Genomic DNA, 27044 nt, shown 5'->3' with positions numbered 1-27044 from the left:
ACGCCCCCTACTGGGGATGTAGCCCAAAACCCAGGCATATGCCCTGACCAGGAATCAAACCTTGACCTCCTGATTCATAGGTCAACACTCAATCACTGAGCCACACCGGCTGGGCTCATACTAGGATTCTTCACCATCAAATTTCTGCCTTTTATTTCCTTCTGTGCTTTCAGCTTTTTCCTTTCTATTTGTCCGTGGCTCTGAGCTCACAAACATACTAAAATCTTCCTTTAACTTAGTTTTCCTTTCACGCTATACAATTTCCTTTCTCTTTATCACTAAATGTCTCAAAAGCAGCGTCTATAGGATGTCCCCAAAATGTATACACACTTTGAATAGTTATAAAGGCAGTGCTTATTAAAATACATTTCATTTTCAGAACGTAATAGAAAGTTCAAGTGTGTATACATTTTGGGGGACACCCTGTATATTTGCCATCTCTGCTTTATCACCACAATCTTCTTCTTAATCTTTGTTGTTATTTTCTGCCCTTACCACACTTCACCGGAACTCTTCTCACAGAGATTTCCAGTGACAAACTCCAGATCCCCAAATCCAAAGGCCCCTCCCGAGTCTCACTCTGCTCCTCTGCAGTCTTGGACAATGGTGACTTCTTTTTCCTCGAAACTCTTCCTTTGGCATTTCTTTATACTATTGGTCTACTGCCTGTCTCTTTGTTTATTCAGCTGATCTTTATTAAACACCTCTTATGAGTTGGGTACTTTCCAGGTGTTGGGGACAGAGCAGTGAGTAAAGCAGGCAAACCCCTGCTCTGATAGTGCTTACCTTTCTGCTCTTCTCTTTTGCTACTTCCTGTGCCTCATGCTTCTCCAACCATGAGCATCCCCGGAGGACGTGTCCTTGCTTACCTTACCATTTCACATTTGTCCCGGGGTGAGTTTCTTACAGCTTCTGGTCCTCATGACTCCTATTCACTCAGAGCAGCTGAAGGCTTGCCCCATCTCATTTGAACTTCAGGTCCAGCTTTCTAGCCCCATGAAGCCGGTCCACATTTAAGCTCCAACAGTATTCTAAATTCAACATCTAAGGTCAGACTTTTATTTTCTGCCACTTAGCTTGTCTCGTTGCCTCTAGGATCTTTCATTCCAATCCCCTTTTCCTCACCGCTTCACGATTAAACTATGTGTAACGTGTGTCACATTGCAAATAATAGCTCTCATTCCCTAAATGAGTGAAAGAAACCACCACAGCAGCCAGGACTCCATCTGGGGATTCCGGAGTATAATTTGATTATTCTCTTGCTCAGGAACTTGCAAAGCACTCTGACATTCTACTGAGTAGGAAAGCAGCCAAGTTCACATACTTGAGTGGCTAAATATTTCAGCAAGTATTATTGAAATTAACGGAAAAATATTTTTTAAGATAACTTTTTTTTTAACCAGTGGTTCTTAGTCTGATTGTAAGGAACACCTTTGGTGATGAAGAAATACGCCTGCTTAGGCTGTGTAATCTGGAAATGGACTCAGTAGGTCTGGGCTGGACCCTGCCTCAACACCTGCAGTCTGTGTTGTAGCAGAGGCTCCGCAGGTAAGCCGTTCCCCAGTCAACCTGTGGGAGCACCTCTTCCCAAGAAAATGACTAAAAAAAGTTACAAGAGGATTTCCAGTAGGACAACTGATAGAGAAAGTGCATTTTAAATTGTTTCACTGTATGGGAATGAGCCCTTTAGTGAAGCCAGTTGTACTGGAAACAGAAGAAGCAGTGTTTCCTCAGTTGAGTTGATGATATCATTTTTTAAAGGTGTTTTACCTGCTCGCTGCTCTCTTTCAGTGTTTTCAACAACTTACATATAATTTGTCCCCATTTAGCACTGCCTCTATCAGGTATTCAGAATATATTTTTCAAGGATATGCCTAATATTTCATCAATATAGGCTAATTACTAAATAGAAGGTCTGATTTGTAAATGTATCCGACCTCACCAATTCCTGTTTGCCCATTAATTTTCTCTGAGAAAGGAGTCTGCTCGTTTTGAGTACATAGTGATAAAAAATTTAATGTTTCCTTCTCATTCCTCCAGGTTCTGCTTGTTAAAATTCTGTTCAGCCTTTAGGGGCCCTTTCAAATGTGACTTCCTCCAGGCAGCCTCTCCAGTTGCCAGCGGCATGTTACTCCCCAGGCCTGTTTCTGCCTTCCACAGCAAACTTAAACCATTGTCCTTGTGAAATCGTTACTTGTGTGCTTGTCCTAACTCCTCTGCCTCCCCTTTGCAGTCATATGTGATGACCTCAAATATAGGGACTTGGACCAACCGGGTTTGCTCAGTGGATAGAGTGTCGGCCTGCGGACTAAAGGGTCCTGGGTTCTATTCCATTCGGGGGCATATGCCCTGGTTGCGGGCTCCATCCCCCGTAGGGGGTGTGCCGGAGGCAGCTGATCAATGATTTCCTCTCATCATTGATGTTTCTATCTCTTTCTCCCTCTCCTCCCTTTCCCTCTCTCTAAAAAAAAAAAAAAAGAAGGAAATATAGGGACTTGTATATAAATGATATAGTAACTTTGAAAAACTCTTACAACCTCTAGTGCAGTGTCTTTTATGTAGTACATACAGAGTAAATATTTGTCAAGTGGAATGGAGCATATTTGGTTTTTATAATTGAAAAGTTTATTTTATGGCTTTTGAGAGTGTTTTCTCTTTGTGACATATTAATCCCCAGTTTTAAAATGGAAAATGGAAGTGTGAACCGAGGAAATGTGAGCATAGAAATGTAACTAGACACCTTGTTCTGTAAGGACCAGTATACGTGCCTTACCCTAAGTTTACACTTTTGTTATATAGTAGTTTATTAATTATGAGAGCTGCCCCAATTACATTAATTAGTTAATTTAATTGTATAAAGAATAACTGCTTATGAAGCTACCTGCCAAATGAGACCAAAACTAGTTATCATTTTCTCTTCTTTGAACAGTCTCACAAACATTTTTGAAAAATGTGATGGTTTTTATTGAGATGTAATTTAAATCAATGTGTACAGAACTTTAAGGTTTCAGTTTGATGAGTTTTTGACAATTATATGCACAAGATACAGGACATTTCCATCACATAAAAATAGTTCTTTATGCTCCCTCCCAGTAACATAACTTTTTTTTAAACAGAACATGATTATATTTCATACACAAGTTTGATATAACCAAAAAGTAAAACACCAGAGTAAAATAGTAACAAAAAACATGGTATTTCATTTGCAATGCCTGAGAAATGGTTAACATCTTTAGTCATAAACAAGCTCTTAAAGACCAGTAATGGAGACACTATAATGTAAAGAAACTGGAAAAAATAAAATGAAATAATACAAGTGATGATTAAGCGTTAAGCATATACGATGATTTTGTTGAGCAGTGATGAAGAATAATTTCTCTGCAGTATCACAGTGAGCAGAATAGTAACATAACTTTTTAAACATGAGTTTTTGATAGCACTAGAATTGGGAGGAAAGTATCAGTTTTCTAAGAGAACATAATTAGTAGGTACATTAAGAATTATACCGCTTGAGTATGATTATTATTTTTTGTTTTTGTTTATTTATTGATGAGAGATACAGAGAGAGACACAAAGAAAAAAACATCTATTTGTTGTTTCAATTATTTATGCATTCATTGGTTGATTCTTGTATGTGCTCTGACTGGGGATCGAACCTCCAACCATGATGTATCAGGATGATGCTCTAACCAACTGAGCTATGCAGCGAGGGTCTTATCTTTGTGTGTTTTTATATGCTTTTGACTTCAGTTGTTGTTTAGTAGTTGGACTAGTGTTACTGCTGAAGTCCTTGGATTGGAAATGTTAAGTTGTAGATCATGATTTCTTTTGATGACAAACTTGCTTTTCACTCATTCTTACTTTATTCCAATTTACTTACATACAATAATATTAATAAAATTGTTCTTTCAAATATAATACAAATGAAAATCATATGCAAATCATTATTGAACTTTGTCAAACTACACCAACTATTAAATAACTCGAAGTATTTAATATTTGAAGGTTTATTATTTTTTTCTCTGAATTTAATAAGTGAATAAAAATTTATGTGGGTAGGGTCAGAGAAAAGAGGTGAAAAATCATTGTTAAGTCATATTTATTCTGCATAAGTCTTTTTTTTTTAAGGTAGAGAAGTTTGTAACTTATAATGAAATGGAGACTTTGGGATTATTGGGGATTTTCATTATCCTTGCTATCCTGTTTCCCAGTACTACAGAAAACTGAAAGTTGAATTTTTATGACTGTAACTAAAGACGAGATGTAACAGTGACTTTTACGTTGTGAGCACCTGTTTTCCATGAACTTTCTCTGACTCCCTGCCTGGCACGTTCTGTGGTGGGGAGTCCAAGTTTGGCCACCACGGCACTTCTGTGACTTCTGGCCCGAGGCTCCTCATCCCTTTGGCCTGGGTCATTGCCAGCCACCTGTATCGGTCAGTCCCTTTCCCTCGGCGTGGGAAGGTTTAGGAGTAAAACGTGGAAAAAACCCCCCTCTCTTCTTAGTTCCCAGGAGTTGATATGAGAATGAGAATATTCATGTCAACACTAAACATAGGGATAGACCCATGCTAAGCACTCTAAATTGCTGGGTTTTATCATTGTTTTCATCATCATTACCAGTATTTGATTAATGACCAATTTTAATTTAACTATAGCTTACTGGAAAGAAAAAAATTTAAAAACATTGTGATTTTAACTTTGGAGAAAATCATTGTTCTTTAAAACAAAGAAATTTAATTACATGTGCAAGATTCTGTCAGCAGAGGATGCTAGAAGCTCTATTCCAAAATCCAGTGTGTATGCCTTAACATTTTCAAATTGATTGTGTGTGAAGGTATTCATTCTTTACGATGGGCACTAGGGGGCAGTAATCCACTTTTTTTTCAACTGTCTCCTGTCTACAGTGGAAGAAAAAAAAAGAATCTTAAAACAGGAAGTGCTACAAATTGGAACAAGTGATGTTTAGGTTGTGATTAATGCTAGAATAATTACTGGAAAAAAAAAAGCAGAAAGCAGAAACATTCTTTATATTCTTTGATGGTTTGATAGTAACATAAAGATATTTCTAGGTGTTTGCTTTTTTTTCATTTTAGCTTTTGTTTTTAAGCTTTTTAGGTCAGTAATAGATTCCTGCATAGGATAAGGCTTAATGGCAGTAATATTAAGGGTAGCCTCTTTATAATTTAAGATTTAAGTCATGAGGTAAATAAGACCCGGATGGCCCGGTCACCCCTAACTTCCCTCCCTTGCTGGCCTGGTCGTCCCTAACTGCCCTCCCCTGCAGGCCTGGTCACTCCTAACTGCCCTCCCCTGCTGGCCTGATCTCCCACAACTGCCCCCCCCTGCCAGCCCGGTCACCCCTAACTGCCCTCCCCTACAAACCTGGTCACCCCTAAGTGCCCTCCCCTGCAGGCCTGGTCACTCCTAACTGCCCTCCCCTGTAGGCCTGATCTCCCACAACTGCCCTCCCCTGCTCGCCATCTTCTGGCGACCATCTTGTGTCCACATGGGGGCGGCCATCTTTGACCACAGGGGGCGGTCACCTTGTGTGTTGGAGTGATGGTCAATTTGTATATCACTTCTTTATTAGATAGGATAGTCATCAAGCTGAACATTAGATCTCCAGAACTTAATTCAAATTATAACTGAAAGTTTGTACTCTTTGACCAGAAACTTCTTAAAAACATTAATTTTATAAACTTAACCTGGAATCATAAGTCAAATGTTATAGAAAGTGTCTAAAACAACATGTGAATATTGTGATAAGTTATTGACTGTTACTAAAGGCAGGGGAGAGCCAGTGAATATTTTCAATGAAAAACGACCTTTTTAATGGAAAAAGTAACATCATGTAATGAGCAACGTGGAGGGAAGTGAAGAAGATGTACCACATGGAAGGACCTAAGGTAGTGTTCATAGTTCTAGATGTGAATACGCTTAAGGTTAACCACGCCTTCATAGAATGTCATGAATTACCTAGCCTGACTCTTTCACTTTAAAAAATATATATATATATTTTATTGATTTTTTACAGAGAGGAAGGGAGAGGGAGAGAGAGTTAGAAACATCGATGAGAGAGAAACATCAATCAGCTGCCTCCTGCACACCCCCTACTGGGGATGTGCCCACAACCAAGGTACATGCCCTTGACCGGAATTGAACCTGGGACCCTTCAGTCCGCAGGCCGACGCTCTATCCACTGAGCCAAACTGGTCAGGGCTCTTTCACTTTTATAAGTGAAAAGCTCAGGTTCTACACAGTTAATCACAGAGTTCGGTTTAGGTTTCAAGTAATAAAAATCCTACATAATAAAACCCTAAAATGCAAATCGACTGAACGGTGGAACGACTGGTTGCTATGACGCGCACTGACCACCAGGGAGCAGACGCTCAACGCAGGAGCTGCCCCCGGTGGTCAGTGTGCTCCCACAGGGGGAGCACCGCTCAGCCAGAAGCTGGGCTCACGGCTAGCAAGCGCAGCTGTGGTGGCAGGAGCCTCTCCCACCTTCGCGGCAGCGCTAAGGACCCCTTGGTGGACGTCCTCTGAGGGGTCCCAGATTGCGAGAGGGCTCAGGCCGGGCTAGGAACCCCCCCCCCCCCAACCCAGTGCACGAATGTTGTTGTGCACTGGGCCTCTAGTAAGAAATATAAACCTTTAGTATGGTTACCAGAGGGGAAGGGAGTTGGGGGACTGGGTGAAAGAGGTGAACATATTAAGAAACACTAATTGGAAGGTACAAAATAGTCACAGGGATGTAAAGCACAGCATAGGGAATATAGTAACAATATTGGAATAACTACGTATGGTGCCAGGTGGGTACAGGAAGTATCAGGGGGAACACTTTGTAAAGTATCTGATTGTCTAACCACCATGCAGTACACCTGAAACCAATACAAAATAATGTTGAAAGTAAACTTTCAGTAATTGAAAAAGAAAGTAAAATAAAAAAAAATTTTAGGGTGTCAGGAAATGATAAGGCATGTTCATGGTAGCTGCTGAAAATAAATGTGTACTTCGATATAAATCCTGTTGGCTTATTACCGGCCATTGTTGTATGATAAACAGAAAATTGTCTTGTTTGTGTTTATTGATAATGTCGTGGAGTTTAAAAACAATAATATAATCCTACCTAATAAAAGAGTAATATGCAAATTGACCGTAACTCCAAGACACAAGATGGCCGTCCCCGTGTGGTCAAAGATGGTTGCCCTGATGTGGACACAAGATGGCCTGCAGGGAAGGGCAGTTGTGGGCAGTTAGGGTGACCAGGCCAGCAGAGGAGGGCAGTTGGGGGTGACCAGGCCTGCAGGGGAGGACAGTTAGGGGCGACCAGACTGGCAGGGGAGGGCAGTTAGGGCAATCGGTTCGGCCGGGGAGCAGTTAGGCATCGATCAGGCTGGCAGGGGAGTAGTTAGGGGGTGATCAGGCTGGCAGGCAGAAGCAGTTAAGGGCAATCAGGCAGAGGCAGGCGAGCGGTTGGGAGCCAGCAGTCCTGGATTGTGAGAGGGATGTCCAACTGTGGGATCGGGCCTAAATGGGCAGTCAAACATCCCTCGAGGGGTCCCAGATTGGAGAGGTTGCAGGCTGGGCTGAGGGACACCCCCCCTCGTGCATGAATTTCATGTACTGGACCTCTAGTCTATATATATAAAAGGCTAATATGCTAAATGTCCATCCGCCCAGTCGTTATGACATGTACTGACCACCAGGAGGAAGACACTCAGTGCAGGAGCTGCTGTGACGCGCACTGTCCATTTACAAAGAAACAGCACCAACGACCTGGTGCCCACAAAGCAATACTCGGCTTCTCCCAGGTGGGACACAGGCCCCACTACCACACTGGGGAGACAGCCCACCAAATCGCAGCCGATGCTGCTGAGACCCCATGGCACAAATGTGGCCCACAGCCCAGCCCAGCCCAGAAACAGTGGCTGTGGGTGCCAGGTAATGACGTCATGTAGCAACATCTGGCTTCCCCTCCCTAGTGACTAGCCTCTTTAGGGTTTCTTCAGCTCAGGAACACGACTTGCTTTATAGCCAGGTGCAAACATTTTACACTTTAACCAAATGTCTCGGAAGCGTTTTCTCATGCCTCATTTCATTTGATCCTCACAGAAGTCCTGGAGTAGGTAGATAGGAGACTCAGTAGAATCCTATTTTCTTTTTCATTAGCCGGAAAACAGATTTATAAAGTTTAGAAACTTGATCCGACTGAAAAGAAGTAAGAAATGGTGGAACTTAAAAATGACTTCAGGTTTTCTCACTGTGCAGAATATAGTCAAACACTGCTACAGTTAAATATTTCACCCTTTGTTCTCCCTGCATGATCCACAATAATAATCTGCTTCGTGTTGATGCTTGCTGCTGTGTTGCTGACAATTACCTGAAAGAGAAGTTGGTGCTTCACTGGGCTGGAAAAAGTTTAGCTAAATCAGAAAGCAGGTCTAATTAAGCAAGTTTATCTATATATATAAAGCTCTCGCTGGCACCAATCGCACACGTGTGTTTCCATCTGTCACTGTCGATCATGAATTTGGTTGACACTTCTGTTATAGAGAAAGGGTGAATAGTGATATTAAAATATTCTAATTAAATTTCCTTTCAATGTGCATGAATCCGTGCACTGGGCCACTAGTTTCTTATAAAATATTAGAGGCCCGTTGCACGAAGATTCGTGCAATAGGCCTTCCTTCCCCTGGCTGCCAGCACTGGTTTTCCTCCAGCACCCGGGACCCAGGCCTTCGCTCTGGCTGCCACCTTCCGTCTTAGCTCCAGCCAGAATGGCCGGAGCCTTCAGTGTTCGCTCCGGCCAGAGCCTTAAGTGTTTTCTCTGGCCAGAGCCTTCAGTCTTCTCCGCTCTGGCCTGTAGCTCCCTCCACCCCCCGCCCTCCGGCGCCCTCCCCCTCATAGCAGGCGTCGCGCCCTGCCCGGCCGCTGCACGCCTGTGTATGCAAATTAACCTGTCATCTTTGTTGGGTTAATTTGCATACTCCTAATTGGCTGGTGGGCGTCATGGAGGTATGGTCAGTTTGCATATTTCTCTTTTATTAGTGTAGATAAGAATGAACTATCCTTTTTTGAGTGTCTCAGCCCTCACACAAGTATAAAAAGTTATTTAACCATGCACTTGTAAGTCGTGTTACTGAGAAATGTTCTCCAGGATTTGCAGCTTGCCATATGGCATTGAATAGCTTGAAGGTAATTTAGAGGTGGTATGGTAATACTACTATTTAAAGGATTGGAACCAGTTGTGAGAATTAGATAGGGCCCAGCTGGCATGGCTCAGTGGTTGAGCGTCGACCTATGAACTAGGAGGTTAAAGTTCGATTCCTGATCAGAGCACATGGCTGGGTTGTGGTTCGATACCCAGTGTGGGGTGTGCAGGAGGCAGCCAATCAATGAGTCTCTCTCATCATTGATATTTCTATTTCTCCTCCCTTCCTTTTTGTTGTTGTTTTTTTTAAAAAATATATTTTATTGATTTTTTACAGAGAGGAAGGGAGAGGGAGGGAGAGTTAGAAACATCAATGAGAGAGAAACATCAATCAGCTGCTTCCTGCACACCCCCCACTGGGGATGTGCCCTCAACTAAGGTACATGCCCTTGACCGGAATTGAACCTGGGACCCTTGAGTCTGCAGGCTGACACTCTATCCACTGAGCCAAGCCGGTTAGGGCCTCCCTTTTTGAAATCAATAAAAATATATTTAAAAAATAATTATATAGGAAATTGTCTTTTCTTCCTGCAATATTTAAGACATGGGGACTGCACTGGTAACCGTTTCCAAAATAGTTTCTAGGAGAAAGCACTCATTTCAAACTCCAGGTTGGCTCTAACTCCTAGCCACTTGTGGCAGACCTGTGTGACTAGGTAGACTTTTACTATGGGTTATAGTACCACATTATATATGGTGTACAGTAAAACATATACACCACATATAAAAAATTAAATTGCTTTTTAGACTTATGACATCTGTACCCCAGAAATTTCTGATTTGCAAGTCTTTTGAAAACATTACCAGGATGTACGTCAGATGGAATTGCTCATGTTATTCCAGATATGTTTGCTATCATTGTTGTTATTGGGTGTAGACCAAAGAGCCTGGGAAATAATCCTGTGGTTGGCATTTAAAACCAAACCAAAACAAAAACTGGTATCTTTCTCCCTCTTCCATATGCCTGTAGCTCTTGTTGTGAATTCTGGTAATAAATTACTTAATTGAAGCCTTGTAGTTTATGATGTCCCCTGGCAGGGAAGTCTTGAAAATATTTTACTGTTATAGCAAATTTTGCACTAAGTAATATTTCAAAGAGTCATTAGTAAAAGTTCTGGAAAAAGAACAGTCACCATCAAGTGATATGTTACCAAAAGATGGATTGCTACTATTTTAGATGATTTAGTTGTGCCTATTATATGGACTTTTTATGAGTTATGCCCTACATGATTTCCAGTAAAACTTTGATTTTAAATGTAAACAGCATTTATTTAAACATTTAATTCACTCCTAATGTAAATACTAAGTTGTTCTGTGTTCTTGTAAGATTTTTCTTTAAATGTCAGAAATTGTCTATATATAGGCACATTCTGCATTGAAATCAGTGAAATAATTTTCATCCCTCCTGTTGGTGACAGTGTTTCTGTTTCCTGAGTGATGAGAAAGATATTACTTAAGAAATGAGGCACAGGTCATAATAGATTCTTCTCTAAGTGAAACATTTGATCTGTTCTCAGCCCTCACACAAGTATACTTAGCATGTATATATACCCTGTGTAGATTTTGTTATCTATTATAAATTAAGTGCATAACTACTTTAAGGTATGCCAGAGTACCAATGAAAAGCAGACTTTAAATATTTTGGATGATGAAAGGGCCTTATACTTTCAGGCAATCTAGAGTGTTTTTTAGGTTTATTGTTTTAAGAGCTTTAAGATAAATTCATTATCAGCTCAAAATGACCAATTGTGACCTATCTAGACATGCAGAAATAAGATATCGTTACACTTTTAATTTACTGATTTTTTAAGCTTGTGTTAAAACGTCAATGATACAATTTTTAAAAATTATCTTTCCTGTGAATGTGGCATGTTATAGTACTCATCAATGTCATGGAATTTTCCTTTTTTAGAATCCTGTTCAAAAGATCCCTGATTCTCATGAGATAACGCTAAAGCATGGCACTAAAACAGTAAGTTTAAAAATTTTGATTCTTTTCTTTCAATAACAGGGCTTTTATAGAAAAGTGAACTAAAAAGATAACATGTAGATTAAGAATACAATCAACTGATAACACAAACACTATAGACATTAAGAAAAGGTTATTTTTCTCTTCAGCCAAAATAGCCATTGAGTTTCATTTAAGATACAATTATTATTGTTGTTGTTGGCTTTAAAACCTCTTCTTCTTTGATATAAGAACATTACAAGTGAAAGAAAGAAATGAAACTCAAGTACAGTTTTGTTTTTTTATGGTGTGGGAAAATTTCTCATTACTCTTAGCTTTATTTTTATATCAGTAAAAGCCTGAGTTCATTTTTCAGATTAATGTTGAGATAAGAATTGAACATAAAATAGTCACTGTATTGTTCTAAATTTATATTACTGAGATGTATAGATTATTTTTTATATTATTATATTTATTTAAAGGTTAAGATGAAATAATTTTCTTATTGCCAAACCCATTAAAAAATGATAGTTGAATGAATGAAATTTGCTTATGAATTAATGAAAGAATAAAATTATCTTGCTTTCTCTTTATTATTAAGCTACCTTTTTCTAGTTGCCTGACATGTAAAGAAGTAAGAAAATACATCCAATAATGAGTGTGAAACATTAATAAATAGAAATAGACCCAGAAATGACATAAATAATATAATTAATAGACAAGGATATTAACAGTGACATTCTCACTAAATTTTTTTGCTTTTGAAAATACAGTTTTCATAAAAATATTTGTTAAAATTATTTTAAATGAAGCAAACAATAAATATTTTATAATGCCTTAGTTTTAATTTCTGCTATGATAAATATTGATACACTAGAGGCCCGATGCACAAAGATTTTGTGCAAGAATGGGCCTTCCTTCCCCTGGCTGCCAGCACCACCTTCGCTACGGCCTGGAGCCACCTTTCTGCCTTTGCTCTGGCCCGGAGCTGCCTTTCCGCCTTCCCACGCTGCCCAGAGGCCCAGAACGGCTGGGGTGGTGTAGAACGCCTATGTATGCAAATTAACCTGCCATCTTTGTTGGGTTAATTTGCATACTCACTCCTGATTGGCTGGTGGGCGTCGCGAAGGTACAGTTAATTTGCATCTTTCTCTTTTATTAGTGTAGATATGGCTCACATAAACAACTGCATTTTGGTATCCTCCATGGATTTTTAAGAATGTAAAGAGTCTTGAAACCAGTGTCTGAGAGTTATTGCCTTAAAAATTATTTCTATCTAATTATTGATATTATTAGATACACTAGAGACCCGATGCATGAAATTCGTGCTCTGGGGGTGGGGAAGGGGTCCCTCAGCCCAGCCTGCGCCCTCTCACAGTCCAGGAGCCCTTGGGGGATGCGGGCCTAAGCTGGCAGTCAGACATCCTTAGCGCTTCCACAGAGGTGGGAGAGGCTCCCGCTACTGCTGCTGCACTCACCAGCCTTGAGTCCAGCTCAGGGCTTCTGGCTGAGCAGTGCTCCTGCTGTGGGAGCGCACTGACCACCAGGGGGCAGTTCCTGCATTGAGCGTCTGCCCCCTGGTGGTCAGTGCACGTCATAGTGACCAGTTGTTCCACCATTTGGTCGATTTTCATATTAGCCTTTTATTATATAGGATTTTATTAAGTCAGACTTCTGTTAATTTTATTCTGAAATTGTGACAGTATTTTACCAATATTCATATTTTTAAGTATAAGGAAAATAATTGTAGACTGTTAGTACTTAAAAGGAAACTTTCCTACCATTTATGATTGGTCATAATGCTAGGTGAATTTCATAAAAATAATTATTTAAGGTAATATGCTGAGTCATTTAGCGATGTGCACAAGATAATTTCTACTTTGTCGTACGTTGTTAAATAGATTTCTTAAAGTTCCCATTACTACTCATTTTGGTAATTTTATTTTATTTAAATTTATTGGGATGACATTGGTTGATGTGTTCTTCATTTTGTGATAAACTATCTTGAAAGGTTTCCTCTAAATTATTTATTGAAAACACTGAATTGTTTGTGAGATTTCTACTTATACACTAAAACAACTTAGTTAATCATATGGAATTGCAATGATAGCTATTCTGGGTACACAGTAGATAAGTCGGACAAAGCTGGCGATTTGAGAAATTAGAATATTTTCTTTTTATTATTATTACTATTTTTAAAAAATACATTTTATTGATTTTTTACAGAGAGGAAGGGAGAGGGAGAGAGAGTTAGAAACATCAATGAGAGAGAAACATCAGTCAGCTGCCTCCTGCACACCCCTTACTGGGGATGTGCCTGCAACCAAGGTACATGCCCTTGACTGGAATTGAACCTGGGACCCTTGAGTCCGCAGGCCGATGCTTTATCCACTGAGCCAAACTGGTTAGGGCTCTTTTTATTATTTGAAAAGAAATTATACTCCTAATTCCAAAATCAAATAATAAAGGCGGTGTTGTCCATTCTCACTTTTCAGAAGTAGCAACTCTTGTTGATCTATAAGTCCAATGCCTCGAAGATAGGAGGTGAAGTTAGAGGAAGGAAGTGGGGGTCATAATCTTCCTATATAATAAAAGGGTAATATGCAAATTGACCCTATCAGTGGAACGACCAGGAACGACTGGTCGCTATGATGCGCACTGACCACCAGGGGGCAGACGCTCAACTCAGGAGCTGCCCCTTGATGGTCAGTGCACTTCCACAGGGGGAGCATCGCTTGGCCAGAAGCCGTTTCATCACTGGCCAGTGCAGCAGCAGTGGTGGGAGCCTCTCCCGCCTCCGTAGCAGCACTAAGGATGTCTGACTAATGACTTAGGCCCGCTCCCCAAGGTGAGCGGGCCTAAGCTGTTAGTCGGACATCCCCCAAGGGCTCCCGGGCTGTTAGAGGAATGTCTGACTACCAGCTTAGGCCCTATCCCCTGGGGAGTGGGTCTAAGCCAGCAGGTGGAAAACTCCAAGGGCTCCTGGGCTGCCAGAGGGATGTCTGACTGCCAACTTAGGTCCGATCTCTTAGGAAGTGGGCCTAAGCCGTCAGTTGGACATTTCCTGAGGGGTTCCGGACTGCGAGAGGGTACAGGCCGGGCTGAGGGGCCCACCCCCCACGAGTGCCCGAATTTTCATGCACCGGGCCTCTAGTAGACTATAAGTAGCTTTCTCCAATGAAAAAAAATTTTTTTTTTTTAAACCAGGTTTCTGCTTTGGGTCTGGACCCCTCAGGTGCCCGCTTAGTGACTGGAGGATATGACTACGATGTTAAGTTTTGGGATTTTGCTGGAATGGACGCTTCTTTTAAGGCATTTCGATCCCTTCAACCCTGTGAATGGTATGTATCGCTCAACTTAATATTTTCACATTTTAAGACAGAGTACTGTTCTTATTTGAATTCTATCTAAAATGATTTGTACCAAAATACAGGAGGTTTATATAACTGAATACTACTTCCATTATTCAAATGAAAGTAAAATGTACCTTAATTTTTTCGTTTAGTTTCATTAACCTACGTTTTAAGACATTTCTTGTCTTTTGTTGTTTTTTTGCTTGTTTGTAAAATATATTTTTATTGATTTCAGAGAGGAAGGGAGAGGGAGAGAAAAATAGAAACATTAATGATGAGACAGAACCATTGATAGACTGCCTCCTGCACACTCCACACTGGGGATCGAGCCTGCAACCCAGGCATGTGCCCTGACTGGGAATCGAACTTGTTCATGGGTTGATGCTCAACCACTGAGGCACACCAGCCTGGCTATTGTTTTAATCCTCACCCGAGGATATGTTTTTTACCCCTCATTGATTCTAGTGAGAGAGGAGGGGAGAGGGAGAGGGAGAGAAAGACAAAAATATGGTTGCCTCTGTACATAGCCTGACCAGGCATCAAAATCGAACCTGAGACCCTGCATGGGACAACACTCTAACCACTTAGCAACCTGGCCAGGGCTAACTATTTCTTTATCTCTAATATTTCCGGTAGAAGATTCAAAGGTTTGATTATCATTCACATTTGATCACATATATTGTCTTGTTGTTGCCACTATTAGTGACTAGCAATTAAAGCTGGTTCTTGAATTAAATTGGTAACATCGGATTCCTCCATTGTAAAGTTAATATTATATACTTGAGATAGGCAGGAACTTTGTGGGACATACTTTGGTACAATGTAAATATCCAGATACTTGCCATCTCTTCACTTAGTAAGTTTAGTGTCCATTAATTATTTGCCCCTAAATTAGTTATTTCAGTGAGGGTTGCAAGTTGGTGATTTTCTAATTTTATTATTAAATCTATGTTTGTTTGCTGGCATTTTTCTAAAAGAACTTTTCCTTATTAACCAATATGATTTGGTTCTCCTGAAATACAGCTTGTACTGGAGAAGCAGGAGAAATGCTCAGTTATTTCCCTTTAATTACCCATTTTCAGCTTAATGGTTACTGATGATAAATGAGTTGTAACTGTTATTGATGTTGTGTTTTTTTTTTGACTTTTTCTTTTCTGAGTGTCAGTATTTATGATTTTAAAATGTTCATGTGTTTCAGTCAATTGCAGTCATTATTCTTTTTGATATTTAAATTGTCCCACATTTGGGCATTGGGAGTTCCTGATTGCTATGTAGTTTCAACACGACCTCATTAGTCTTTAAAAGCTTACTTATTTTCTGGCATGACATGATGTAGGCTTCCTGGTACATTCCCTTCCAAGTCCTGGAGTCAGCATGTCCCATAGAGGTCTATTTTTTTTTTTTTTAATGTATTTTTTATTCATTTCAGAGAGGAAGGGAGAGGGAGAGAGATAGAAACATCGGTGATGAGAGAGAATCATTGATTGGCTGCCTCCTGCACCCCCCTGCTGGGGATTGAGCCCGCAACCCGGGCATGTGCCCTTGACTGGAATCGAACCCGGGACCCTTCAGCCCGCAGGCCGATGCTCCATCCACTGAGCCAAACCAGGTAGGGCTATTCCTTTTTTTTTTTTTTTAAGTGGAAATGGTATTTAGGGACCAAATCTGGATGTTACACAAGCTCATTGATATGGGGTTAATACTGTTCCTTGACCTTTTCTGTGAAAGAGGTGGAAAATATGATTACATGTGTGTGCATGCATGTATATTTAAATGACAAGATCAGGCCTGGCCATTGTGACTCACTTAGTTGGAGCATCGTCCCTTGCACCAAAAGGTTGCCAGTTTGATTCCCAGTCAGGGCACATGCCCGAGATGTGGGCTCAATAGCCCGTAGGGGGTGTGCAGGAGGCAGCCGATCACTGTTTCTCTGTCGATGTTTCTCTCTCTCTCTTTCTCCCGTCTTCCCTCTCCCTGTCTCTCTCTCAAATCAATTTTTAAAAAACTAAATGAGCCCTAGCTGGTTTGGCTTGGTGGATAGAGCATCGGCCTGCGGACTGAAGGGTCCCGGGTTCGATTCCGGTCAAGGGCACATGCCCAGGTTGCTGGCTTGCTCCCCAGCAGGGGGCATGCAGGAGGCAGCCAATCAATGATTCTCTCTCATCATTGATGTTTCTATCTCTCCCTCTTCCTTCCTCTCTGAAATCAATAAAAAAAATATTTAAAAAAATTAAATGGAAAACATTTAAAAATGACAAGATCATTGATATTTTCATTTCAAAATTTTAGTAAATTTTTAATTTCAGAAAAAATTTTAATTTACAGAAAGCTGCAAAGATAGTCCAGAATTCAGGTATACCCCTAACCCAGTTTCTTCTGTTGTTAACGTTCATCATTACCATTCTGCATTTGTGACAACTAAACCAATGTTGGTACCCTAACTCCAAATTTTTATTTATTTACTTATTTCTTGAAACTCCAAACTTTTAGATTTTACTTTTTTTTTTTTTTTTTTTTTTTTACTAACATCCCTTCCAAGATACCGTATTACATTTATAAGTACCGCGCGCTAACCGATGGCGTGACTGGAGCTCCGATACCGTATTACATTTAGTCTTCATGATAGTTTCTCAGGCTTCCCTTGTTTCTCATGACCTTGACATCTTTGAGGTGTACTGGTCAGGTATTTTGTACAAAGTCCCTCAATTTGTTTTTTTATGTTTTTCTTATGGTTAGACTGGTGATGTGGATTTTTGGGCTGAATATGACAGAGGTGAAGTACTTTTGTTACCACATATCATGTGTATATGCTATCATGTTTTTAAAAATATATATTTTTATTGATTTCAGAGAAGAAGGGAGAGGGAGGGAGAGAGAAACATCAGTGATGAGAAAGAAGCATCACACTCCCCACCAGGATCAAGTCCACACCCAGGCATGTGCCCCAACTGGGAATCGAACCATGACCTCCTGGTTCATAGGTCAATGCCCAACCTCTGAGCCACACCGGCCAGGCATGCTATTGTGTTTTTAAGTTTCTCTACTGTGCCATTACTTTTTCCCTCCCCTTTCTATACGCTAATTCTTTGGAAGCAAGTTAATAAATGCTGCTCACACTTGGGAGAGTTGAAAGAGTAAGCTTTATCTCCTAGAGAAAGTGGTATTTACATAAACTACTTGGAATTCTTCTATAAGGAAGAATTGTCTCTTTCCCCCACATATTTACTTATTTAATCAGTGTTTTTCCCACCAGTATGGATTACTGCGCATTTATTTCCTCCCCTGAGTTGTATGCCATACTTAGTTACTTATTGTGTGGCTCAGACTGTTTCAGTTGTGCCACGGGGAGCTATTTCAGTTTGGCTCTTAGGTCCCTTTCTTTGACATGCTTTTTTATTTTTTTGAGTACTTCCTTACTTTTTGGTACTATAAGATGCTCCCGACTCACCTTATATTCTTTCCTGCCCCAGTCCTAGAATCAGTCAGATTTCCGAGGAGAATGGTATCAGAAAACAAGAGCTAGGATCTCGGTGTGCTTGTTGCTCTAGGGCAGTGGTCGGCAAACCGTGGCTCGTGAGCTGCGGTTTGCCGCTCTGTTGACTAATGAGTTTGCCGACCACTGCTCTAGGGGTGTCAGTGCATGTAGGCCTTTTCAGACAACAGAGCTAGAAGTATATGCATGGATACTAACCTGTGCATGCCATTAGATCTATAATTGTTTCTGTATCCTTTTGCATCTATTTTAAGCTACATAGGTGTTCATACTCATGTCTCTGACTCTAATCCAGTGCACATTGGTTCATTCTAGCCTTCCCTCTTCTTCCTCCTGGGAAATCTCCAACTTGCCGACAGTAAGAAACCTGACTCCCACCACCCATCCCTGTGTGTATTTGTTTAACCCCAGTACAAATGTAATGCAGTTTCAGAATTGTGAATCTGTATCCCTGCTCCAGTTTAAGTTTAGCATTACAGAATGTTTACTTAAGGTTTACTTAATAGAGTATGTTCTGTTTCAAAGATAGAACATATTCTTGGGAAAAGACTTACTGGTCAAGAGCAGGGGTTGGCAAAATTTTCTGTAAAGGGTCTGATACTAAGTATTTTAGGCCTTATAGGCCACAAATGATCTTTTAATGTTTTCCCTGTGTGCCTGTCTATATTATCTAATATTAAATTGGGTTCACAATAACTTTTTTAAATAAAGGGAAAAGTGCAGTATAGGTATTTACATTTTTGGGTTTCAATTTTAGTGTCTTTATTTTGGTAGCAAATTATTCCAATTTTTTATTCCAACATCCAACATGTTAGTGATCAATCCTTGTTGTGTTTTTTTTTTGTGCCAATTTTCAGTTTGATAAATGTGCAATAAGTTGTCATCCAATTGATAACTGTTGAATATGGCAGTCAGACTTTGGTATGCCACTGGAAGCCTTTCTTTATGTTGATATTGATACGTTAAATAACTTTTTGCTTAAGTTCTTCATCCATATGAGAATCCCATGCATACCTATAACTCAGATAAATTCTTCCATAACTTTTTTTGTCACAATCTACGTTTTTCCTGTATCATCTGCCAAGAAGAACTGAGGGGCTTGGTAGACTGTCTTGAAGATATAAAAGCACAGGATGCTGTTTTCAGACCATCTCTTCACCTGAAGTAGCAGATGTCAGAATTTGGCTGATATCCAAGAGGCAGCATTATGGTGAATAAGTGGGTGTCAAAGAGGCATTCACACACAAAGGACCCCCGTAGGCACTCAGGAGGGGAGCTAGAATTCCTGAGTAAGGGATGAGACTGAGGTATGGTGTGTGAATTTGGGGTACCTCGGATGAATTTCTCCAAAGGACTCTGGTGCTGCAATGTTTTTAGCCTTGTTCTCACTCCCCTGGGACACCTTAATGAGACTGATGCTAAATGTTCTCTTGATCTGCCATTATGAAAATCAGATTTTAAAATGTGCTTTTCTTTTATTGTTGCTCAACCTCTGTGTGGTGCATCTTCCATTTTTGGTATTTTGAAGTCTGTTTAATAATTTGTTTTGGACGTTTGCCCAGCATCAATATTAGATTTGTGGATCTCTAGTTTCTACTGTTTTCCTTTGTCCCACTTAGTGAAAATCAGTACCACATTTTCTCTCATCCAGTCTGCTAGTCATCTTTTATTTTCTCTGTTTCCTCACAGATTCCCAATAATTACATATGTAGGTTTGAGTCACAATCCTTGGGATCACAAACCCTTCCTTCAGATGTACCCTCTATAACATAAAAAATATAGATGGAGTAAATTTTTTCATAAAATATTAAGAGTTTTCGGATTACTTAGGGTAACCCAAGTTAAGAATTCTCTTTCACCCCTTAAAAACGGTTAGATACTCTCAATTTCCTCTTTTTAAAACATTTTCATTAAGTAATGCATGTTATTTTCTCATACAGAAATTAAAACATTGCAGGAAAGACTAAAACTCTTCCTTGATTACCTTCATTTTAATCTCCTTCCTAGGTGAAATCACTGTTTTCATTATGGTATATATTCATTGAGGTTTTTCCATGCAGTTTTCAACAAATATCTGTACCTATCAAAGAACAGTATGTACTTTATTTTGTTTTCATAAATATTATCAGATGGTTGTTCTTCTATAACTTGTTTTTCTTTCCCACTTTGCAGTAGTTGCTTGGAGATTTTTAATATCACCACATGTATACTACATTCTTTCTAAGTGCTGCATAGCATACCATGTGAAGCTTAACCATAGTTCAGTGGTTTTGAAACTTTAATAGGCTTTAGAACCGTCTGAAGGGCTTGTTAAAATGTTAAAAGCTAGACCCCATGTTTAGAGTTTCTAATTCTTTGGATCCAGTGTGGTGCAAGAACTTGCATTTCTAACAAGTTCCCGGTGATTACTTAATTAAAACTATATTATTTGTCTTTTATGCTCTAGAACAGTGATTGGCAAATTAGGACCAGAGGGCCAAATCCGGTTCATGGATTTGTACGGCACTTGAACTAAGAATTTTATAATTTTAAAGGAATGTAAAACAAAATACAAGTGGCAGATACCATATATGGCTTGCGAAGCTTAAACTACGTACAGAAAAAGTTTGCTGACCTCTACTCTAGAACCTCTTCACAACCCCCTTGCTACTTTAGGGATTGCCTGGTGTCCAACAGGCCGACTAGGTCCTCACAGCTCCTCACAGCTCCTCGCTTCCTTAAACATAGCATCTTGTAGCTCGTGGGGGGCTGCACCTGTGGTCTGGGGGGTTTTCCAGGGGCTGCGAGCGGCCCTCACAGGGGAGTCGCCTCTCTGTGACGGATGCTGCTTCAGGGCAGCTGGTCGCTAGGTTCTGCCTGGTTGGCACATCTGTTTCATCAGCGCGGTGCCATGTCCTGAACATCCTTTCCAGCTGCCAGCGGTCTGATGTGGTAACTGTTTCCACAGGGGCAGCCTCTCTCCTTTGAGAACCTGCTCCCCCAGGAATTCGTGGTTTGTGGGGTATTTTCACATGAGGCTCTTGTACCCTTTGGGGAGGTGTCTTTCTAATCTCTCTGGTCCTTTTCTAACAGAAACGTCTGAATAGTTTCTACCTTTCAGTTGCCAATTCCGATATTTCTCCCCTCAATCCCAAAGAGACCTGGGAAATAAGGAAGTAATAACAACAGCAACTACCTGCTTCATGTGCTGTGCGAGGTACCTGTACGTGTCCTAGTTTCAGTTCCCACTCGGCCCTACACGTATGATTTCTCCTGGTTTTCAGTGGAGGAAACCAGGCCTCGGCCAAGCTGTCCCCTCATACATGGGCTGTCTCACAGCTCCGCGCAGTGCTGCCGTCTGGTCCCGTCCACGGACTCCCCAGAAAAACGGGAGACTGAGACTCGTGGGGCCTGGTTTGCATCCACAGCCGGTTAGCAGCGGGGATGGAGTCCCTGGCCTCCGGACTCACATTCCGCTGCGCTTTTCACACCTTGGCTCCCGAGCCCCAAGTGACAGCCCCAGACAGCTGTGTTTATCTGTCGTGCATGTCTCAGCTTGTTTTGCTAGCGGAGCAAAAACTACTTAAAAGGATCCTCAGTCTTCACCTTTCCATTCCCCTCCACTTCCACTCCAAGCACTCCCCTGACCCCACGAATAACTTCACAGAGAGAGTTGTGCAATGTCGCTAAGCCTTCCCCTGGAGGCAGTCACTCCCAGAGGACATGGCTTCCTCGGGACTCCAGTTGACTGTCAAGATTGGCTTTCCCTGCTCCTCTTTGATCGGAATCTTAGTTGTTGAGGCAGGAATTCGAGGAGCAGATGCTACACCCCTGAACAAGCCCCTTTAATTCTCCTTAGTGCTGTGTCTAATAACGCTTAATCCAGCCCTTTTAACTCGGTGGCTAGCAGAATGAGGAGCGAAGTGGGACAGGCATGGTGAGCTTGATGCTGAGCATTTCACTTTAGTGTTGGCAAAGAGAGCATGAAACACAGACGGCGGGAAACATGAGTTTTCCTATGAAGTTAAAAGGGCAAGGTGGATATTAGTTCGGGTCACTGAGATTTTGTATTTCCTTCCACGTGTAAAATCTGGTAGAGCAGGTAGCCAGAGAAAGGGAGCCACTGACTCTTTTTACTGCCATGTCATCTTAAATTTCACTGTTACTTTAGATTTTCCTTCCCCTTTGGAAATGAAAATGATTCCCCAGAAAAAAAACAAAACGATTGCTTATAGGACTTGATCTTTCATAGTTAGGGAAGAAAATGAAGACTTCCCCAAACGGGAGAACTGTAAACAAAGACATGCCTGTGAACGAACTGGCTCATTCTATCCCTGCTTTACAGGACTTTGGCTCAGCAGTCTGGACTATCTAATCATCAAAGAGCTGATCTGTTTGTTTACATACAAAAATATTGGACTAAACAGCCTACACTTTTCTCAGTTTCAATTCATAGCTTGGAATTTGGTATATCAGTCAGGGTCTGATTAGGAGAGAGAAGTCACAGTAATTTGGACGGGAAAATTTATAATACAGAATACTAACTGTAACGGGATTGGAGTATTGAGGGATTGGCTAGTAAAAAGTAAAGAAAACTCTAAAGACTATAGGAATGGCAGATACAAGGAGCAACCACTACCCTAGGGGAGAGAAATAAAACCTTCAAGGGAGAGGCCTCAAGACTGAGAACTGGCCGAAACCAGTTTGGCTCAGTGGATAGAGCGTCGGCCTGCGGACTGAAGGGTCCCGGGTTCGATTCCGGTCAGGGGCATGTGCCTTGGTTGTGGGCACATCCCCAGTGGGAGGTGTGCAGGAGGCAGCTGATCGATATTTCTCTCTCATCGATGTTTCTAACTCTCTATCCCTCTCCCTTCCTCTCTGTAAAAAATCAATAAAATATATTTAAAAAAAAAAAAAAGAAGAAGACTGAGAACCGGACCTCATTTGAGAGGGCAAGGCTGTGGCTCACTGAATGATAAAGTGGTTGCTGTGCTGTTATGACAGCAGAACTTTCCAGAAACCTGACCCACCAGGGCCCCCTCCTGCAAAGCCGCACAGGAGGTGCTGGGGAAGCTCCTGGTGCTGCCAGCTGCGGGTTGCCATGCACTTCAGGAGCTGGCCAGTGGAGACGCTGCACAGAGAGCAGGAGCCGGGCACAGGGAAGCCCCGTGCAGTGCGGGCGCTCACCTAGCGGAGCACTCTAGACCAGGAAGAACGCCCTCCTCCTGTCCTGCTCTCCAGCGCTCTCTACCCACGCCCACTGGCAAAGGAATCATCTTGGAAGGGCCCAAATCCATTTCTGCAGAGCAGGCAGTGAAGGTTGACTTTGTAGCTGAGAGGCAGTAAATGGACAATTGGGACATTTGATCAAACATTTAGTTTTTTATCTTATCGGTGCCGCCTTATGGACTTACATTGAAATGTGGGACCCTGCCGAAACCGGTTTGGCTCAGTGGATAGAGCGTCGGCCTGCGGACTGAAGGGTCCCGGGTTCGATTCCGGTCAAGGGCATGTACCTTGGTTGTGGGCACATCCCCAGTGGGAGGTGTGCAGGATGCAGCTGATCGATGTTTCTCTCTCATCGATGTTTCTAGCTCTCTATCCCTCTCTCTTCCTCTCTGTGAAATATCAATAAAATATATTAAAAAAAAAAAAAGAAATGTGGGACCCTGGTCAGAATTTTGCTGAGGATGTCACTCCTTCCCAGGATTTGAGAGATGCCAGGAGAGGTTTTTCGGTCTTCGGAAGGAAGGGCCCAGGCAGCAGCTCCACCTTTGCTTTTCTAGGTTCCTTTGTCATCAGCTGGTTTGGGAGCTTCTGTTCCTCATCCACGGGGACACTTTGCCTTGGCATGTGGGGACATTCCTCACAGTGTCACAGTCTCAGCTCAGCGCCCACTCAGATCTCTGTTTGAATGGTCTTTGCCGGTAGAGGCAGGATTGTGAATTAGAATTACTAGTGGCTTCTTGAAGAATAAATATTTCAAAAACAATCAGCTAGAATTTCGACATTTTAGGAGAGCTGGTCAGTATAAATTCTGAGCAGCAGTGTCTAATTGGTGGTGGTTGGCAGAGAGGCATTTCATTGGTAAGTATCTGATTTGGATTTGGTAACTAACCAGGAAGAATAATACTATTGAGACCTAGCCAGACCCACATACATTTTAATTTTATATATATTCTCTTTCTGAAGACAAAATTATTTTCTGAAATACCCCTTTATTTATCAGCCTTGAAATTATAGATTTAGAAAGTAAATTGGACTAAATAATCTAAAATTTTGTTAAGATTGTGTTATTTTATTTTAAGATTGACCTGTGAGGATAAATCATAAAGCAAGCTATAAAGACAGCTTAAAAAAAGATGTTTATTTTTACTTCTGATAGAGAACATTTATGTTTGGGGCCTTGATCATTAAGTTGGTTCTCCACAGAATTCTTTTTTTAAAAAAAATATATTTTATTGATTTTTTACAGAGAGGAAGGGAGAGGGATAGAGAGCTAGAAACATCAACCAGCTGCCTCCTGTACACCTCCTACTGGGGATGTGCCCGCAACCAAGGTACATGCCCTTGACCAGAATCGAACCTGGGACCTTTCAGTCCGCAGGCCGACACTCTATCCACTGAGCCAAACCGGTTAGGGCTCCACAGAATTCTTTATGGGATTGTTACTGATATTTACTTAAGGTGCATAACCTCTAGCTTCCCATTCACATTTGTTCGGAGATTTCTTTTGGAAGAGCATGGCACCTGTACAACATACCTCTCAGATTGCTCTGCTGTGATGGTTTGCATGCCATCTCTGAAGAATGTTATGGACTGTTTTATAGCAAGGTGAATAAGAGTTTTACCTGAGGAGTTTACTTTAATAGTCTTTCCAAATTTGTGACTGAAAGCCACACGTGGGAGTTGCATAATGACTTAAAAAAGCGTGCAAGGGAAACTAGGAAGATGGAGAAATTGCACTGCCATGTAATTGCAAGAGTAGCCTCAACTGATCCTACCGGGGGGAGCTGAAGCTGGACTAACCCTTCCCAGATAACCCACATTGAAACAGAGAGCTGGACCATTTTACTGCTTGTCAGCCAGTCCTTGAATGTGGGCTGCTTTGGAGTGGTAACCTTGGGTGAGGGAGTTCTCTGCAACTTGGGGAAATTCCTGAGGATTCCGTTGTTAGCCATCAGCAGGCCAAGTCCTGGGAGCTGGGAAATGAGTACTTTGGTCCTCAAGGGGTAGATCCGCTTGGCACACCACAGTGTTCACCACCGCCACAATGCCAGGATCAGTTTCAGTGGAGTGGTGAGGGTAGAAAGGATACTATAGTGCTAGAGAAATAAAGGTGGAGGTGAAAACTTGTTCGAACAGCAAACCTGTGAAGGGGAGGTGAGAGCCGATAGACGTTCCGAGGAGATGGGAGAGGATGGGATCCAGCATGTAGGCAGCAGATTTGTCTCATGTGGGAAGTGATTCATTTCCAACATTGTAATCAAAGAGAAGGAAGAAGAGAGTTCAGGTACAAGGAAGTTTATAACATTACTGGGAGGAAGTTGAGGCAGTTCTTATTTGTTTCTTTTGGGAAAGAGTGGGAAGAATCAATAGCTGGAAGAGGGGGAGTTGGTTGGGTTAAAGATTTAAAATGAGTAGAGCCCTAGCTGGTTTGCTCAGTGGTTAGAGCATTGGCCTGTGAACCGAAGGGTCATGGGTTCAATTCCTGGTCAAGGGCATGTACCTCAGTTGCAGGCTCAATCTTTGGCCCCATCAGGGTGGTGGGGGAGGCAATCAATGGATGTGTCTCTCGCACTTCAATGTTTTTTTCTCTCTCCCTCCCCATCCCCTCTAAAATGTAAATGGGAAAAATATCCTCTAGTGAGGATTATAAAAATAAAATGAGTAGAGAAGATTTTAATAGATGGCTATGGAGAGTGGGAAGAGAGAAGTAACACGGTAGCCGCCGGTGGCGAGGGCACATTTGAGGATGACGTTCCTGATTTTGTAGAATTACCAATTTGTGCAGGTGTGTGACTTTTTCTGTGACAGTACTTATTGTGGCTGAAGTATAAACATTATGCTCAGTGTCTTACCAGACTATTTCTTTTTCTTTTGCTTAGCCATCAGATCAAGTCACTGCAGTATAGTAACACAGGAGACATGATTCTTGTTGTATCCGGAAGCTCTCAAGCCAAAGTGATTGACAGAGATGGTTTTGAAGTAATGGAATGTATAAAAGGAGACCAGTATATTGTGGACATGGCCAACACCAAGGTAAGCATCAAACAGAATATTTCAGTGAATTTAATTAATTCAGCACACATTTATTAACAGTTCGTTTGAGTTGCCTCAATTCACACAAAAGTTAGTATCTTGTTTTAAACTTCAACAATTTATTATTTCTCACAATTCTGTGGATTGACCAGGAAGTTCTTCTGCTTGATATTGTGTCAGCTGGGGCACTAGGACGGTTATAAAGTCCAAAAGGGCCTCAGTCAGATGGGTTCACGGTGGGTACTCTGTCCCATGGCATCTCTTTCTCTCCCCCACTTCTCCCCCCACCTCTCCATCCCCCTACCCCCACTTTTCACATGTTTAGTTTGGGGTTTCTCACAGTGTGGTATAGACTTAGTGGGGTCGGACTTCGTGCTTGATGACTGGCTTACATGAAGGATGAACATGGAAGGTGTGGCTTTAAGTTCTGTGTAATATCACAGGGACAGTCCAAATTTGGGGGAGAAGAGAGATAGACTCCACTATTTGATGTGTGAGTGCCAAGGTCATATTTGAAATATCTTGTGAGGAGGGAGATATGGAGGCGGCCATCTTTGGAAACACAGTCTACTACAAACCTACTATGTCAGGACAAGAAGGAAAGAGGGTCTCATCAACCTTTTCTATGTAAAGGTTTTCAGTAGGATTATGATATTTTAAAATTAATGTATAAGTAATTAGATATTAACTCTGGCCACAATAATGCTCTAAAACTTAATGGCTTACTTATAATTGCCAACATATCTATGGGTTGGCTGCTCTTGGCTGGGTTCGGCTTTAAACCGCAGGTAGA

At 41.3% G+C, this 27044-nt stretch overlaps 1 protein-coding gene across 1 annotated transcript in view; it reads left to right on the top strand.

Moving 5' to 3' along the window:
* The window catches only part of WDR70 (WD repeat domain 70), a 187298-nt gene that overhangs the window by 18744 nt on the left and 141510 nt on the right, over nucleotides 1-27044 (top strand). Inside the window, exons 6-8 of the mRNA XM_080679033.1 lie at nucleotides 11129-11188; nucleotides 14372-14505; nucleotides 26098-26251. Of these exons, the coding sequence (XP_080535159.1) occupies nucleotides 11129-11188; nucleotides 14372-14505; nucleotides 26098-26251 (348 nt within the window). The remainder of the gene's footprint in view (nucleotides 1-11128; nucleotides 11189-14371; nucleotides 14506-26097; nucleotides 26252-27044) is intronic.

This window comes from Plecotus auritus (genome assembly GCF_963455305.1).
Source record: "Plecotus auritus genome assembly, chromosome: 7".
In the NCBI taxonomy this organism is placed as follows: Eukaryota; Metazoa; Chordata; class Mammalia; order Chiroptera; family Vespertilionidae; genus Plecotus; species Plecotus auritus.
This window is presented reverse-complemented; position numbering and strand designations above follow the sequence as displayed.